At 36.7% G+C, this 15,753-nt stretch overlaps 1 protein-coding gene across 1 annotated transcript in view; it reads right to left on the minus strand.

The window, feature by feature from the left end:
• LOC123546819 (telomerase protein component 1-like) overlaps positions 1 to 15,753 on the minus strand; it is a 69,018-nt gene that overhangs the window by 18,848 nt on the left and 34,417 nt on the right. The window contains exons 26-41 of the mRNA XM_053550483.1: positions 15,543 to 15,725; positions 14,687 to 14,862; positions 14,017 to 14,164; positions 12,223 to 12,399; positions 11,696 to 11,788; positions 10,824 to 10,956; positions 10,290 to 10,470; positions 9,858 to 9,970; positions 9,349 to 9,437; positions 8,637 to 8,751; positions 8,068 to 8,173; positions 7,001 to 7,181; positions 6,625 to 6,720; positions 3,576 to 3,700; positions 2,748 to 2,897; positions 915 to 1,020 (exon numbers count right to left, since the gene is read on the minus strand). Of these exons, the coding sequence (XP_053406458.1) occupies positions 915 to 1,020; positions 2,748 to 2,897; positions 3,576 to 3,700; positions 6,625 to 6,720; positions 7,001 to 7,181; positions 8,068 to 8,173; positions 8,637 to 8,751; positions 9,349 to 9,437; positions 9,858 to 9,970; positions 10,290 to 10,470; positions 10,824 to 10,956; positions 11,696 to 11,788; positions 12,223 to 12,399; positions 14,017 to 14,164; positions 14,687 to 14,862; positions 15,543 to 15,725 (2,172 nt within the window). The remainder of the gene's footprint in view (positions 1 to 914; positions 1,021 to 2,747; positions 2,898 to 3,575; positions 3,701 to 6,624; positions 6,721 to 7,000; positions 7,182 to 8,067; positions 8,174 to 8,636; positions 8,752 to 9,348; positions 9,438 to 9,857; positions 9,971 to 10,289; positions 10,471 to 10,823; positions 10,957 to 11,695; positions 11,789 to 12,222; positions 12,400 to 14,016; positions 14,165 to 14,686; positions 14,863 to 15,542; positions 15,726 to 15,753) is intronic.

The following is a 15,753-nucleotide window of genomic DNA, read 5'->3' on the forward strand; positions in this document are numbered from 1 at the left end:
TAATCAGAAATTAATGTTATTTAATGTTATAAAATCCTAAAAATAATTAGTACTTTGTTGCTGTTTTCTATGCTTTTACAGTTTCACATCTTTTTATGAAAAACACTTTCATCTATAAGGTCAGTGTAGTCACAAGCACTAGGTAAGAAGTGCATATTGGTAAAAGAACAGCTTTACAAATGACAGTTTCATTGTTCCCATCTACAAAGTTACTGACCAATTACAGCCTTGGCCCTAACATTAAGTACGATGGCTTTTACCCAGCTTATTCTGCATGACCATTACAAGCTGGGAACGAATTAACCCTGTCTAGAAGCAGGGTAAGCTGAGACAAGCTCTTCAGTGAGAAAGGTATGGAAAGTTGCAGTTTATTGAGTTAAACGGTGGGCCAGTGGTCTAGTGGTAACACGCTTGACTTTCAATCCAGAGGTCCGGGATTCGAATCCCGGTCCAGGCACTGGAAATTTCTGAGATGCTCTTGAGTGTCTCCCACCTAACTAGAAGCCTGTATTGGTTCTTCCCAGGAAAGACGGCTTAGCGTGTTTCGATGCTATACACCGGGCACGTTAAAGAACCAGACTGTCTATTCGCAAAGAGCTAGGCTAAGTTCGCCGGACAGGCCTGTATTTACAAAGGATTTCTCTCTATCTGTTCTGGGGGCTTTATCTCACTCTGTCCCTCTGGTCAGATAGCTCTGTGTCATCCTCTAGTAGAGGATGAATTTTGCGCCCTGTGTGGCTGCGTTTGCTATATGTAAAGCGCCTTTGAACATGTTTATCATGAAAAGGGCACTATATAAATCTGGTATAATAATAACCCTAAAATGTCAACTGAAAGTGTCCATAATAAACATGCATAAAATAGTGGTTTGGGAATATGTCACTCATACTTCAAACATATGAGAGGCTACTTACTGCTTTCTTTGTTTTATGGAAAATGTCCCAGATTTTGATTGTACTGTCCCACTGTCCTGACACTATCTTCTGACCTTCGGGATGGAAACTCACACAATTCACTGGGCTAATTATAGAAACATGGACTGTGTCAAAATAATGAAGGAAAACATGTAGCACCAGCAGCTGATTTATCTGTTCATAAAGTCATTGAAACGTTTTGGTGTTTCAAATCAAATAAAGCATTTGGCAAAAATTTAAGATAAAAGCAGTATATCTATAGGTAAAATACAAAATCTACCTTAAGTGCCAAAGTGTAGGACCCTGTTTTTGTAAAAAGTACCACAAATCAAGAAAAACTAGAGATGCTTTTGAGAAAAGCGCATGTCTCCCACAACTGCCCCTATGGTTTAGACGAGTAGATCCAATTAGATGGTCTGGACAAGTGGATCCAATCAGTAATTCAAGGGCCATAAATCAAAAGTGCCTGGGCGGATTTGGCTAGTTATCGAACTTGGCTAAGGTCTTATGGCCAAATACATTTTGTTTAAGTTTGGTGAAGATTGGATGAGAAATGTTCGACTGAGAGAGCAGACAAGAGTAAAAAGGCCGATTTTTTTATAATTCAAGGGCCGTAACTCCAAAATGCCTAGACCGACTTAGCTAGTTATCGAACTTGGCCGAGGTCTCACGGTCAAACACATTTTGTTCAAGTTTGGTGAAGATTGGATGAGAAATGTTCGACTTAAGAGTGCGGACAAGAGTAAAAAGGAGGATTTTTCGGTAATTCAAGGGCCATAACTCCAAAATGCCTGGACCGATTTGGCTAGTTATCGAGCTTGTCTGAGGTCTCATGGTCAAACACATTTTGTTCAAGTTTGGTGAAGATCGGATGAGAAATGTTCGACTTAAGAGTGCGGACAACATTAAAAAGGCTGATTTTTGGTAATTCAAGGGCCATAACTCCAATACGCCTGGACCGATTTGGCTAGGTATCGAACTTGGCCGAGGTCTTATGGTCAAACACATTTTGTTTAAGTTTGGTGAAAATCAGATGAGAAATGTTCAACTTAGAGTGCGGACAAGCTTTGTGACAGACAGACAGACACACAGACGGACAGACAGACAGACACACAGACTGGAGTAAATCAATATGTCTCCCACACCACTATGTGGTGGGAGACATAATTTTATCAACAGAACATTAATTTTACTAATGTAGACATCCTCATTTCTGTTCTTATGTAAAACATCATTTCAGTAACAGCAGGTGTGCAAGAAATACATCTTAAAACTAGAGCTGCTTTTGAGAAAAGCGCATGTCTCCCACAACTGCCTAATCATCTGAAAAGTAATATAAGATTGGATGAGAAATGTTCGAGCGTAAAGCCTACTCCCTATATATTCTTAATTCCAAATCAGACTTCCAGTGCCTTGATTATCAAAACCAACCCAATCAGACCTTTCAGTGCTCTGATACAACCCAATCAGACTTTCAGTGCTTTGATTATCAAAAAAACAATATTTCAAGGACCATAATTCTGAAGTGACTGGGCCGATTTGGCTAGTTATCAAACTTGGCTGAGGACTTATTGGCAAACACATTTTGTTAAAAGTTTGGTGAAGATCGGATGAGAAATGTTCGACTTAGGAGTGCGGACAAGATTTGTGACAGACGGAGGGATGGACGGACAGACAGACAGGAGTAAATCAATATGTCTCACACCACACAGTGGTGTGGGAGACATAACTGGTAATGTAATCTTTAAAGCCATAGATTAAACAAAAAGCAAAATTCATTAATTACATAAAAAAAAATTAAACCTGAAGGTATTTTTTTTCTTCTGTACTTACGATCCAACTTTGAATTCACATATCATACTGCCTTTCTTCATGTCCCAGATTTTAATTGTACAATCCCAGGATGCTGTTGCCAGAACATTTCCTGATTTATCTGAAGAACAGGAATTCACCCGTCTCTGGTGACCTTTCAGGGAAAACAGTCTGAAATTATGATGAATATAAAACAGGCAAATTAGTATGGCATTATTGAAAAGGAAGCAGACAAGGAAATTATTCTTTCAAATATTTCTCTGTTGTTAATCAATTATCCATGCTGTCTGATGTTCAGAACAAAAACCTATTTTTGTTGCATTAAAACATTGCTCAGTAATATTCAGTTATGTAATATGGAAAGCATTTCAATGACTTCTGACTAGATCCACGCTGAGCTGACTTGCTCTCAGCCAGTAAATGACAACTTTCCCACAAAAACAAAGGAAAGAAAAAAGGTGGTAGATGAATACCTGTCAACACCATGTCTACAGTCAAATGTTCTCAAACTAAACTGCATATTAAGTATAATTGAGCCGCGCCATGAGAAAACCAACATAGTGGCTTTGCGACCAGCATGGACCCAGACCAACCTGTGCAGTCTGGTCAGGATCCATGCTGTTCGCTTTCAAACTCTATTGCAATTAGAGAAACTGTTAGCGAACAGTATGGATCCTGACCAGACTGCGCGGATGCGCAGGCGGGTCTGGATCCATGCTGGTCGAAAAGCCACTATGTTGGTTTTCTCATGGTGTGGCTCATATAATTAAACCCAGAACTCTTCCAAAGGCAATCAGAGTATCTCCAAACTGATATACATGACAATGCAGTGAAAACATGTAAACATACCTATGACCTTCACTGACGTCCCACACACTGACTGAAGCATCGGAAGATACACTACATAGTTTGTTACTACCAACAAAACATACATCTGTTATTTTATCGGCATGTCCTCTGAAACTTCTTATCTCCTGTAAACAATAAAGTTGCAAAAATTAAAATACATTAACAACTTAAACTTTGTTACGATAAGAAACAGATGTGTAAATTCCTTGAAATTTTATATAAAAGATTTTCAAACGGGCTTTCAACAGAGCAAACAAAAAACAAAGTCCCATAACTATGCAGAATATTTATCTAAAAGAACGTAACATGCACCATGCACAACTAGGGTTGGTACTGATCACTTGTGTGAAGTTTCATTAAATTGTGTGCAAGGTTTCGGAAGATTAGGCGCGCACAAGATTGCATATGCAGACTGTATGTACATAGTATGTTAACAAAAAACAAAGTCCCATAACTCTGCAATTTTTGTTGTTGACAGAACCTAACATGCCCTATGCACATCTAATGTTGTTAATGATCACTTGTGTGAAGTTTCATTAAATTGTGTCAAGGGGATGAGGAGAGATGGCGCGCACAAGATTGTGTCTATGTATATAGTAAAGTAACAAAAAACAAAGTCCCGTAACTGCAATTTTTTTTTCTGAAAGAACCTAACATGCCCCATGCACAACTACTGAATCAGATGTTACTGATCACCTGTGTGAAGTTTCATTAAACTGTGTCAAGGGGATGAGGAGAGATGGTGCGCACAAGATTGTGTCTACGGACAGACAGACGGACGGATGGACAGACAGACAACCTGAAACCGGTATAGCCCCCCATTACAACTTTGTTGTCGGGGGGTACAATTACGACAGTTAACAGGTGTGTTAAGCATCAATCCCTTCTCACTAGTAGTTAATGCGATACAAGCTTACATACAAAAAGCTTAACCAGAAATTGCTAAGTCTAACAAGGGGTACAACTTCATAACAAGAGGACCATGATGGTCCTGAATCGCTCACCTCTTTCCACATGACCCAGTTTTGAGTATGACGTCGTTTTTTCTATTATTTGACATAGTGACCTAGTTTTTGAGCTCATTTGACCCAGTTTTGAACTTGACCTAGATATTATCAAGATAAAAATTCTGACCAATTTTCATGAAGATCCATTGAAAAATATGGTCTCTAGAGGTCAAAAGATTTTAATAATTTTAGACCTACTGACCTAGTTTTTGACCGCAGTTGACCCAGTTTCAAACCTGACCTAGATATCATCAAGATGAACATTCAGACCAAATTTCATACAGATCCCATGAAAAGTATGGCCTCTAGAGAGGTCACAAGGTTTTTTTTATTATTTGACCTACTGACCTAGTTTTTTATGGAACGTGACCCAGATTCAAACTTGACCTAGATATCATCAAGGTGAACATTCTGACCAATTTTTATGGAGATCCATTTGCAAGTATGGTCTCTAGAGAGGTCACAAGGTTTTTCTATTTTTAGACCTAATGACCTAGTTTTTGACCGCACATGACCCTGTTTAGAACTTGACCTAGATATCATCAAGATGAACATTCAGATCAATTTTCATACAGATCCCATGAAAAATATGGCCTTTAGAGAGGTCACAAGGTTTTTCTATTATTTGACCTACTGACCTAGTTTTTGATGGCACCTGACCCACTTTCAAATCTGACCTAGATATCATCAAGATAAACATTCAGACCAATTTTCATACAGATCCCATGAAAAATATGGCCTCTAGAGAGGTCACAAGGTTTTTCTATTATTTGACCTACTGACCTAGTTTTTGACTGCACGTGACCCACTTTCGAACTTGACCTAGATATCATCAAGGTGAACATTCTGACTAATTTTCATGAAGATCTCATGAAATATATGGCCTCTAGAGAGGTCACAAGGTTTTTCTATTTTTAGACCTACTGACCTAGTTTTTGACCGCACATGATCCAGTTTCGAACTTGACCTAGATATCGTCAAGATGAACATTCAGACCAACTTTCATACAGATCCCATGAAAAATATGGCCTCTAGAGAGGTCACAAGGTTTTTCTATTATTTGACCTACTGACCTAGTTTTTGAAGGCACGTGACCCAGTTTCGAACTTGACCTAGATATTATCAAGATGAACAATCTGACCAATTTTCATGAAGATCTTGTGAAATATATGGCCTCTAGAGAGGTCACAAGGTTTTTCTATTTTTAGACCTACTGACCTAGTTTTTGAAGGCACGTGACCCAGTTTCAAACTTGACCTAGATATCATCAAGGTGAACATTCTGACCAAGTTTCATGAAGATCTTGTGAAATATATGGCCTCTAGAGAGGTCACAAGGTTTTTCTATTTTTAGACCTACTGACCTAGTTTTTGATGGCACATGACCCAGTTTCGAACTTGACCTAGATATCATCAAGATGAACATTCTGACCAACTTTCATAAAGATCCCATGAAAAATGTGACCTCTAGAGTGGTCACAAGCAAAAGTTTACGGACGGACGCACGGACGACGGACGACGGACACCGCGCGATCACAAAAGCTCACCTCGTCACTTTGTGACAGGTGAGCTAAAAAATGGAAAATAAAGTTATGGAACCTGTGCATAGCAGGTCAGATTATCAGAGTAAAGAGGTGCATTAAGTGTTAATCTATTCTCCCTAGTAGTTACTGAGATACAAAGTTACATATAAAAGCTTTGTCAGACATTGCAGTCAAAAAAGGAACATAACAAAGAAAACAGAATTATGGAGTCTGTACACTCCCTGTCAGATAATTATAGTGAACAAGTGTGTGAAGTTTCAATCCATTCCTTCAAGTTGATACTGAAGGTAAAGCTTACATACAACATTAAACAAATCCAGACATTGAGGCTGATGAACAGGTGAGTGCAATAGCTCTACCTTGCCTTTGAATAGTTCAGCTAATAAGTCACTTGACCCATAATGATCTTGACAGGGGATTACAATAGTGCTTCTACCAAAACGCAGGCCATACAAAGATACTACATTTATATACCAGTCTATAATTCATATACTCGTACCTTTCCAGTACTGAGATCATACAGATGTACAAGACAGTCCAGTCCACCGCAAGCAAACTGTCTGTTATCATGGGATATACTAACACATGTCATTGGCTGGAATATAAAATAAAATGTATTTTTATCATGCACATAAACTCCTATTCATTTATGAGTTAAATTTGGTATAAATATAGCAAATATCAATAATCTTATCACTAGGGAAACTCCATTAAAAAAGACGCACATTAATTTTCTCTTTTTAAACTTATCTCTTGACAATAATGTTGCTTACACTAGTTCTGACACAAAAATCAAATTGAAAAATGCAATACACAACATATTCTTTTCTACCAAGTAAAATTAACTATAAACTAAATCAAAATGTATATAATACCTCGGGTAAGTTGGATATAGTGAGGTAGCATGGGTCAATGTTGACTGGTTTACTATTCCACTCAATCAAAGATTTCTGACTTCTGGGAATGGTGTCAGAATTGAGTACAGTCTGTACATCTCTTGCAGGTTGGGAGGTAGAGTTTTCATTGTAAGCTTGCTGCCAGGTCAATGCTGGATGACTGAAGTGTAATAATACAGTTACTAAGATTAAAGAAATTATTCATTTTGTTGGGTCTAACGTCGCACCGACACAATTATAGGTCATATGGCGACTTTCCAGCTTTGATGGTGGAGGAAGACCCCAGGTGTCCCCCGTGCATTATTTCATCATGAGCGGGAACGTGGGTAAAACCACCGACTTTCCGTAAGCCAGCTAGATGCCTTCCTCACAGGAAGAATTCAAAGCCCCGAGTGAGGCTCGAACCCACATCGATGAGGGGCAAGTGATTTGAAGTTAGCGACCTTCACCACTTGGCCACGGAGGCCCCAAGATTGAAGAAAGTAGTAGTGGTTCACCAGTATGCACAAATGTTTGCACTAAGGTTCATGAGAGGGGATCTCTGTAAATCCTACCAAAAATGCCTTTCCAAACTTTATATGCAAATTTTATAGTCAGCCAAGTAGTACATTGAAATGGATGTAAATTGTCAAAAGTACTGAAATTGAGTTCTATATAATCATTGTAACAGTTTTTATGACTACTGAGCTTGTCCAGGCATGATGAAGGTAGCAGCAGACAGTTTTGTCTTCTTTTAAAAGTGGTACCCCTGTGTCAAAAGTCAGTAGTAAAATACTTGAAGCAAAGCAGACCATCACAATTTAAGGCTCAAGACAAATGTAATACATTGATAATATGAGCCGTGCCATGAGAAAACCATCCGCGCAGTCTGGTCAGGATCCATGCTGTTCGCTAACAGTTTCTCTAATTGCAGGCTTTAAAAGCGTACAGCATGGATCCTGACCAGACTGCGCGGATGCGCAGGCTGGTCTGGATCCATGCTGGTCGCAAAGCCACTATGTTGGTTTTCCCACGGCACGGCTCAAATGTATCCAGTGTGAACATACCTTGAGAGTATATGTAAACTCCTGGAGACAAAGGATTTATATTCCTTCACAGCAGGTTTCTCAAAAAATTTCATCTGTTCACGCTCTTGTGTCTTGTTGCTTGTTTCTACAGAAAAAAAAGTGTTTTTAAAAGCATTAGTTATCAGAAACTGGCTACCAAAGAAATGGTAGAAGGTAAAAAAAAAATAATTTCTTTTAATTTGCTAAGGATCTGTTTGTTTTTGGTTTAGCTTAACATCATTTTTTTCAGCAGTATTTCAGTTATTAATAGCAGTACATAAATCAGAGGTGGAGAATCAATGACTTCAGACATAATGTCTTCAGTCACATTCATCATACACCTCAAAATGTTTTGAACCCTACAATCTTCTGACTAGAAATCTACTGTAAGTAAGTTTTTGGCTATCTGGGTGGGCTCAGTCAAATGAAGACCCATTCAGTCATTACAGGTACTTAGAGGCACTTGATACTGAGGTAGATATAAAAAATAACTGTATCTATACTGAAACATTCACTTTTTCTAAAACAATAAACGTGTTGATGGTATTTATATTGACTGCATGTTTTACCTAACGGTTGGTAGTCATCTATGAGTTCAGCTGTCAATCCCAGCATGCACTTGTTGTAAATGAACTTAAGGTTGCAGACGACATCTTCCAGGTCAGCAAAACTACCAGACTTGTTCTACATGAAGACAGAAATACATTTCTGTAACTTGTTACAAACGATGCAATAATCCAGTTTCATAAAACATGTTTTCACATATAGTGTAACAAAATTCTACGTTTACCATTCTGTACTTGAGTCTAAATAATGGACTGAGGGGACTACTGTTAAACTTCCACTTACACTGGGATTTAAACCAATATTGCAAAATAACTGGTTTTGCAGGGTTCAATTTTTTAAGGTTTCATGGTTGAATCAGACTATGAACTAAAGTGATTAAAATACCAACCAATAAGTAAAGTTTCCTATTCAACTTATGTTCAAAATTTGAAATCCACAAATCCATATTACCATAAAATTCCAGTTTTGCAAAAAACCATGACATTTCATGCTCATGACATTAAATGATTCTACCCTAGGTTTAATGTCAACCTCTTAATTCCAACATCACTTGTTCCATTCTGCTACTCAGAATACAAATTTTCTTGGAACATATAAATGTTGTATTCGCAGGTTTAATCAACGTAAATAAATTCATCTTAGATGACATTCTAGCAAAAATAATGTTTTAGTAGCAAAATGAACAACACAAGAACTGGTAATACTTTTTCTTACCAAATGATATGGCAGTTCCCGGAATGCACGTATAGACTTTCCACTAAATGTACCATCTCTCTCTGGATCTGCCAGACTGTAGAAATATCCTGAAAATGCAACACAATTGATATATCAAAATAATTTATGAATGTCACCAATGTGTTGAGTTTTGTACCATTTGTTTTAGCAGTACACTTCTTCAAACTATTGTAAACAGAAACCTTAACAAGTTCCTAGGTTACTGACAAAACTTTTTAGCAGTATACTTCTACTGTAATCAGAAAACCTTAACCAGTTCCTAGGTTAATGACAAAACTTAGTCTCCCCTATGGAAGTATGAAGAGCATTTGTAAAATACACATGTAAGCTGTATCAATGAAAATTTTTAAAACATTTGACAACACAGATCCTTTTTGGAGGGATAATATTCTTATATTAACCTCAAAACCAAGAATCAGTCAGGCAAGTCCAGTTTTTGCCAGTGTAATGGTGAAAGCGTAAAATGTATACTTGATATCTAAACTCACCAGCAATCAGACGGTGAAGATGTAGTTCTGTTTCCATGGCACCAGCAGACTTCAAGTACCTCTGTCTCACTGCCTGTATTATATCTACATGGGACAGACTTAATCTGCTACTCCTATAACATAAAACAGTACCTTGTAACTCAAGCACATACTCTTGATAAATCAAGAAATTTCTGTACCATAAAAAATAACACATTCTTAGTATATGAACTGCATAATTAGTTTTACTTATTATTTCCATGTCATCTGTCTTTGCAATAAATGTTTGTCATGTACTATGTAGTAATGGTTTTCACTTTGAGGTCCTTATAACTTCACAATTGAGAAGTAAATGTAGTTATTTTTTGTAGAATGTTGACCTTCCAAATCACTAAGACACACCCTTATAATAAACCTGAGACTATTAGATATACAGAAAATGGTAAAACCTACCATGAGTCAAGTGGATCATTGAGAAATCCCTGTAAGGCTCTCTGTAACTGGGCAAAAACAGCAGACGGCACACATTCCTCTGGACTCGGTTTCATGTTCATTATCTCTTTGACCTTTGGTTTTTCACCTCCCAGAATTCCAAACAAACTCAAGAGGTCATGTAGTTCAACTTGCTCAAGACCTGGAAATGTGTAAGTTAAGTGAGTGTCACTTCTGTTAAAAGTTTTGTAACAAAATTCCAGCATATATCCACAGAAATATTTCATAATATTTTCTAGGATGTCAGATTTCTTACAAATACAGGCATATATGTAAAACTTCAATTATATTTGTTAGAACATAATACATACAAAAACTAACACTTCTCAACCTAGTGCACTAAAAACTTCCTACCAGCTGATCATGAACTTAAATTCCGCTCTTACTTTTCACTATTATTCAGCCGAGTTAATATCACAAAAATATGAAAACAATCCAAATATCATATTTTTGTGGAAGTTAAAAAAAAAACTAATATAATGTAAATTGGCTTACCATCTCTGGCACAAACAAGAAGGGACAATGCTGTTGCTATGGTATCTTTCCCAAGGTCAGTCTCCATTCGTGACATTACTTCCTGTAGAAGTGTGGGAACTGTCTGAGGTAATGCCTTCAGCTTGGATGTCATCTGAAGAAGAGAGACGATTAACCTTTAGCCTGCTAAATTTCTAAAATGGACTAATCCATCATTCAATTTGGACAGTGCCATTTACTATCTGAAGGGGTGTTCAATGAAAATTTACTGACTGATCATGAATAGCGAAGGCTGATCTTGGTCTGCACTGGTCCCAAAGGCAGTATCACTTGCCAACAACAGGCTAAATATTAAAAAATTGTGTCAACTTTCAATTTTGTCAAGTTCCATCTGCATAATACTTTTGTGATTTCACACAAACTGAATGCATGATTTTAAAATTTTAGACAAATGAAATAAAATTATAAATGGACAATTAAAGTGTTTGTTTGGATTTCATTTCTAAAGATAATGTAAACAAAATATCTTTGGAAGTTTGTCCGTCAATGTTTATAATTATTTCACAGTATTCAGTACAGACATCTATAATTAGCAGATTTTCTGTTTTCAGTTATCCCTCACCCTAAGTGAATGTATTATTTTCAAATGTGTATGCAAAGCTAAGGTGCTTCAGGCTTTCAACTGGGTGACATTTGATTGAAATAAGAAGGTAGAACAATGTTCTCCAATATATTGGATTCATGCAGGGGTCAGTTAACTTCTTGAAACTGACTGCATCTGTGCAAATGCCTACCTGCTTCCAGCTGACTACCATTTCATAGCTGATATTCTGTTGAAAAAATTGCATTAAATCAGTATTTACAGAATGGACAAAAATTGAAAGACTGATCACCTTTTCAAAGAGACCATATACTCTCAGTTCCTCACAAGCAAGACTTAGGTACAAGGGAACATTTGCTTCCTTCTTGGACACCAACAGTTTCATCTGAAACAAAAATCAGTATTTTTCTACACAAATCATGGCAGCATTCTTGCTGATGTAAAATGAAGCTAAAATCTTCACTCATTAAAATAACAACTACCATTAAAAGTTTATTTAAAGCATATCATACTGGCTAAAAGCTGGTAATATCTTTTAGAACCAACCTAATAAATTTTAACTAGCATTTAAAGTAACCTTCATATGACAAACTTCAAAGAGCATGCGAGTTATTGCAGTAAGTTAAGCTAGATGGCTGTACGTCATTTCAGAACTTTATAAAGCATGCATAGGGAGCACTGCCTTACTGAATATTTATAATATGATACTGAATATTTATAATCTGACAGCAATGTATACCTGGTTATTGAATATTTATAATATTACATGTGAATGTATATCTGGTTATTAAATATTTATAGCATGATATGCATATATACCTGGTTATTAAATGGTGACTCATCTAAAGCCTTGCTATGTACAGCTAGATGACTCTTTACAACCTCGGCCTTGTCCCACATGTCCAGACCTTCTACAGTGACCTCTGTGACCTTTCGTCTCCGTAGCGACTGGTGGAATTTGCCTTGTGTCAGGCAGGTTATAACAAATATCACATTCTGCAAAAGAAATAGAGGATATTTGTTTGTTTTGAGTGAATATGGAATATATCTCACTGAGAAGTGAGAAAATTTCAAATATTTTCACGAGCGCGTAGCGCGAGTGAAAATGTGAAAATTTTCTCACTTCAAGGTGAGATATATTCAACATTCACGAAAAACAAACAAATTTTCTTTTTATTTTATGCTCAATTACGTTGAGATGTGCATTTTGCAACTATTTTAATCTCAGCGCGGGAAACATACGCGTGTAAACAGACATGACGTCAGACGTGCTGTGACGTTATAAAGACGCATGCAACATAAAGTTCCATTTTGTTTTATTTTTTCCAGCATAACGGTATGAAATTCTCTTTAAGTAAAATAATTTGAATCGAGAACTATACTATAAAGAACAAAGTGCGGCTACAATTTTCATCCTGTTTTAAGCAAATAATTTAAAATTCATACACAATGTAATGAGGGGGCGAAGCTATATCTCTCACAGTGTGAAAATATAGATTTCATATTTTCACAGTGTGAGTGATGAGATATGAAAATATTTAACTGATAGAATACAGTATTTCATTAGTTAGCATAAAATAAATATTGTTATTTAGACTAAAGCAATATTTTATACAATTACATTGTACTGCCTTTTAGAGAGGTTGATATTTAGAGGGTTTTTGTTACTATATATAGTAACATATGTATTAATAGGATTTATTATATACCTATATAAATTCTGTCAAAAGTACAGCTTGCATTTTACAGGGAAATACGAACAGGCTGAAAAAAGTCCCGTATTGTACCTTCTTAAATCCCATATAATTGTACATTCTGTATTGTATGTTGCCGGACTACTGTCATTAATATGCATGAGCTGACACAGCTATATAAATAGCACACACGAAAACATAACTCATTTCATTTTAACATCAACAAACACTTAACAAATAAACAAACAAACATATAACAAATAAAAAAAAAAAAAAAATGGAGGTATATAATAAAAGGGTCATTACAACAGTAGCTAGATTTGGGATTTTGTATTCGGCCCTCATGGATTTTGCAAGGACGGATCACACTTGTCGCATGTGCGCCTCATGAGATCCAATCTGGCAAAATCCACTCAAGCCAAATACAGCATCCCAGATCGAGCTACTGCTATTTTATCGACCTGGTGAAAGTAACTTGAGTTTCAGGTAAACAGAAGGTCGTATGTAACTGAAGCAATGAAAAATGCACACTTGTCGCATGTGTGCCTCATGAGATCCAATCTGGCAAAATCCACTCAAGCCGAATACAGCATCCCAGATCGAGCTACTGCTATTTTATCGACCTGGTGAAAGTAACTTGAGTATCGGGTTAACAGAAGGTCGTATGTAACTGAAGCAATGAAAAATGCCAGGAGTCATTAAAAAGAATTTGTTCATTATCTTTGGGGCAACCTCTGGTACCTGGTCAAAAATCTGTGGGAGATGTGCATCTAACATGTTAAACCATCAATACTGACTACAACTGGGGAACCATAACTTACATTTGGGACCTCTCATACCAGTCTTTATTGTGGAAGATGAGCTGGTTCCATGTTATCTAAACCATCCATAAACAATTTAAGAAAGAACCACAGCTTACCTTTGGGACAACCTCTGGTAACCAGTCTAGATTGTGTGGAAGATGTGCTGGTTCCATGTTGTCTAAACCATCAATAAACACTACAAGAGGGGAACCACAGTAGGTTGCAGACTCCTGTAACATCTCTTCAAACTTAGCAACCAAGTTCCTGCAAATAGTCAATGACAATTTTTATAGCACTAGCCTCTTAACAATATTATTAACCTTTAGCCGCTAAATTTTTAAAATGGACTCATCCATCATTGAATTTGGGCAATACCATTTATTATTTAAAGGGGTGTTTACTGAAAATTTACTGACTGAATAGTGAGCAGGGCAGACCATGATCAAACTGCATGGATGTACTGGCTGATCTTGGTCTGCACTGATCGCAAAGGCAGAATCACTTGCCGTCAACAGGCTAAGGTTTAATTTATATATAATACTGTTTGTATCTGAAGTAAGTCTTTTTCCCCCAACAATTGCTTCAGTTGCACTTGCAAGACTATGTAAATATATACCATGCAGATTTTACTGGAGCTGGCAATGGGTCTGAACCCTTCCCTTCTGGATCCTCCAATGAATGCTAATAATACACTGGGACCAAAATTAGAACACTATTCTTTATCATGTCATTGAAATCAATTTAAGAAACATATGGTAAACTTTTTTTAATAAGAAAGTAACATACTTCATGTCTTCTGGTATTTCCAAATTGAGGCTGAATCTAGTGTTCAGTTCATGGCACAGTCGTTTCAGAGTTGCTACGATGTTTGTGGAGCCTGGCGCAGCACCAACAAAATGTGTAAGTATTGACAGACCACTGTCACACTTGGATGCTTGCTGGTAATCTGTTATCAAACTTGCCTACAATGTAGATAACTCATACGTAGTTACCTTGTACTATTAAAGTAAAAATAGCATTAAAGCTTTTGAGCATTTCATAACATTGTACAAATTTAACAAATCATGTTTATGAAACTTTGACTTGTTTGGCAAATTACTGGAGACTGGGTATGTCTGGTTTCAGTTTTATTTCATGATTTAACCCTTACCCTGCTAAATTTCTATAATGAACTTGTCCATCTTTCAATTTGGACAGTACTATTTACTGTTAAAAGGGATGCATACCAAAAAGATACTGACTGAATGGCAAACAGTGCAGATTTTTATTAGACTGCACAGATGCGCAGGCTGATCAAGATCTACACTGGTCGCAAAGGCAGAATCTATCGTGTCCAGCATGATAAGCGTTAATCAATAATTATATCTTTTTAAATAAAACTAATAGTTATAATCTCAAATTCACAACTTGCACTGTATTTGAAGATCTGTAGAGTGATTAGCAACACGAAAGTCATAATCTCAAAATTTTATTTGATTTTCAGTAAAATATATGGGTAAGCATTTGAGAAGGATTTCATATGTCAGCGTCATTAAATTTCAATACACATATACTTGCAAAATTAAGTGCTAGCTACAAATCATTATTAACAGTAAAGCATTGAAATCAGAAAATTATGTTTAGTAAACACTATCTCTCTTACCAGCAGAGCTGACTTTCCAGTGCCCGGTTTTCCAGCAAGGGCAATAACTCCTGATGACATGTCTGACATCATTTTCACACATTCCTTTCTCAGTTTGGAACGTCCAACAAAAACTTTCTTCAGTCGTTCAACAAAGGCACCATGTAGTTTGTTAGCGTGACTGGTTTCATCCATCATTGCATCCTAAAAGTAGTTCATGACATAAATTTTT

Source organism: Mercenaria mercenaria, chromosome 9 (genome assembly GCF_021730395.1).
Source record: "Mercenaria mercenaria strain notata chromosome 9, MADL_Memer_1, whole genome shotgun sequence".
Lineage (NCBI taxonomy): Eukaryota > Metazoa > Mollusca > Bivalvia > Venerida > Veneridae > Mercenaria > Mercenaria mercenaria.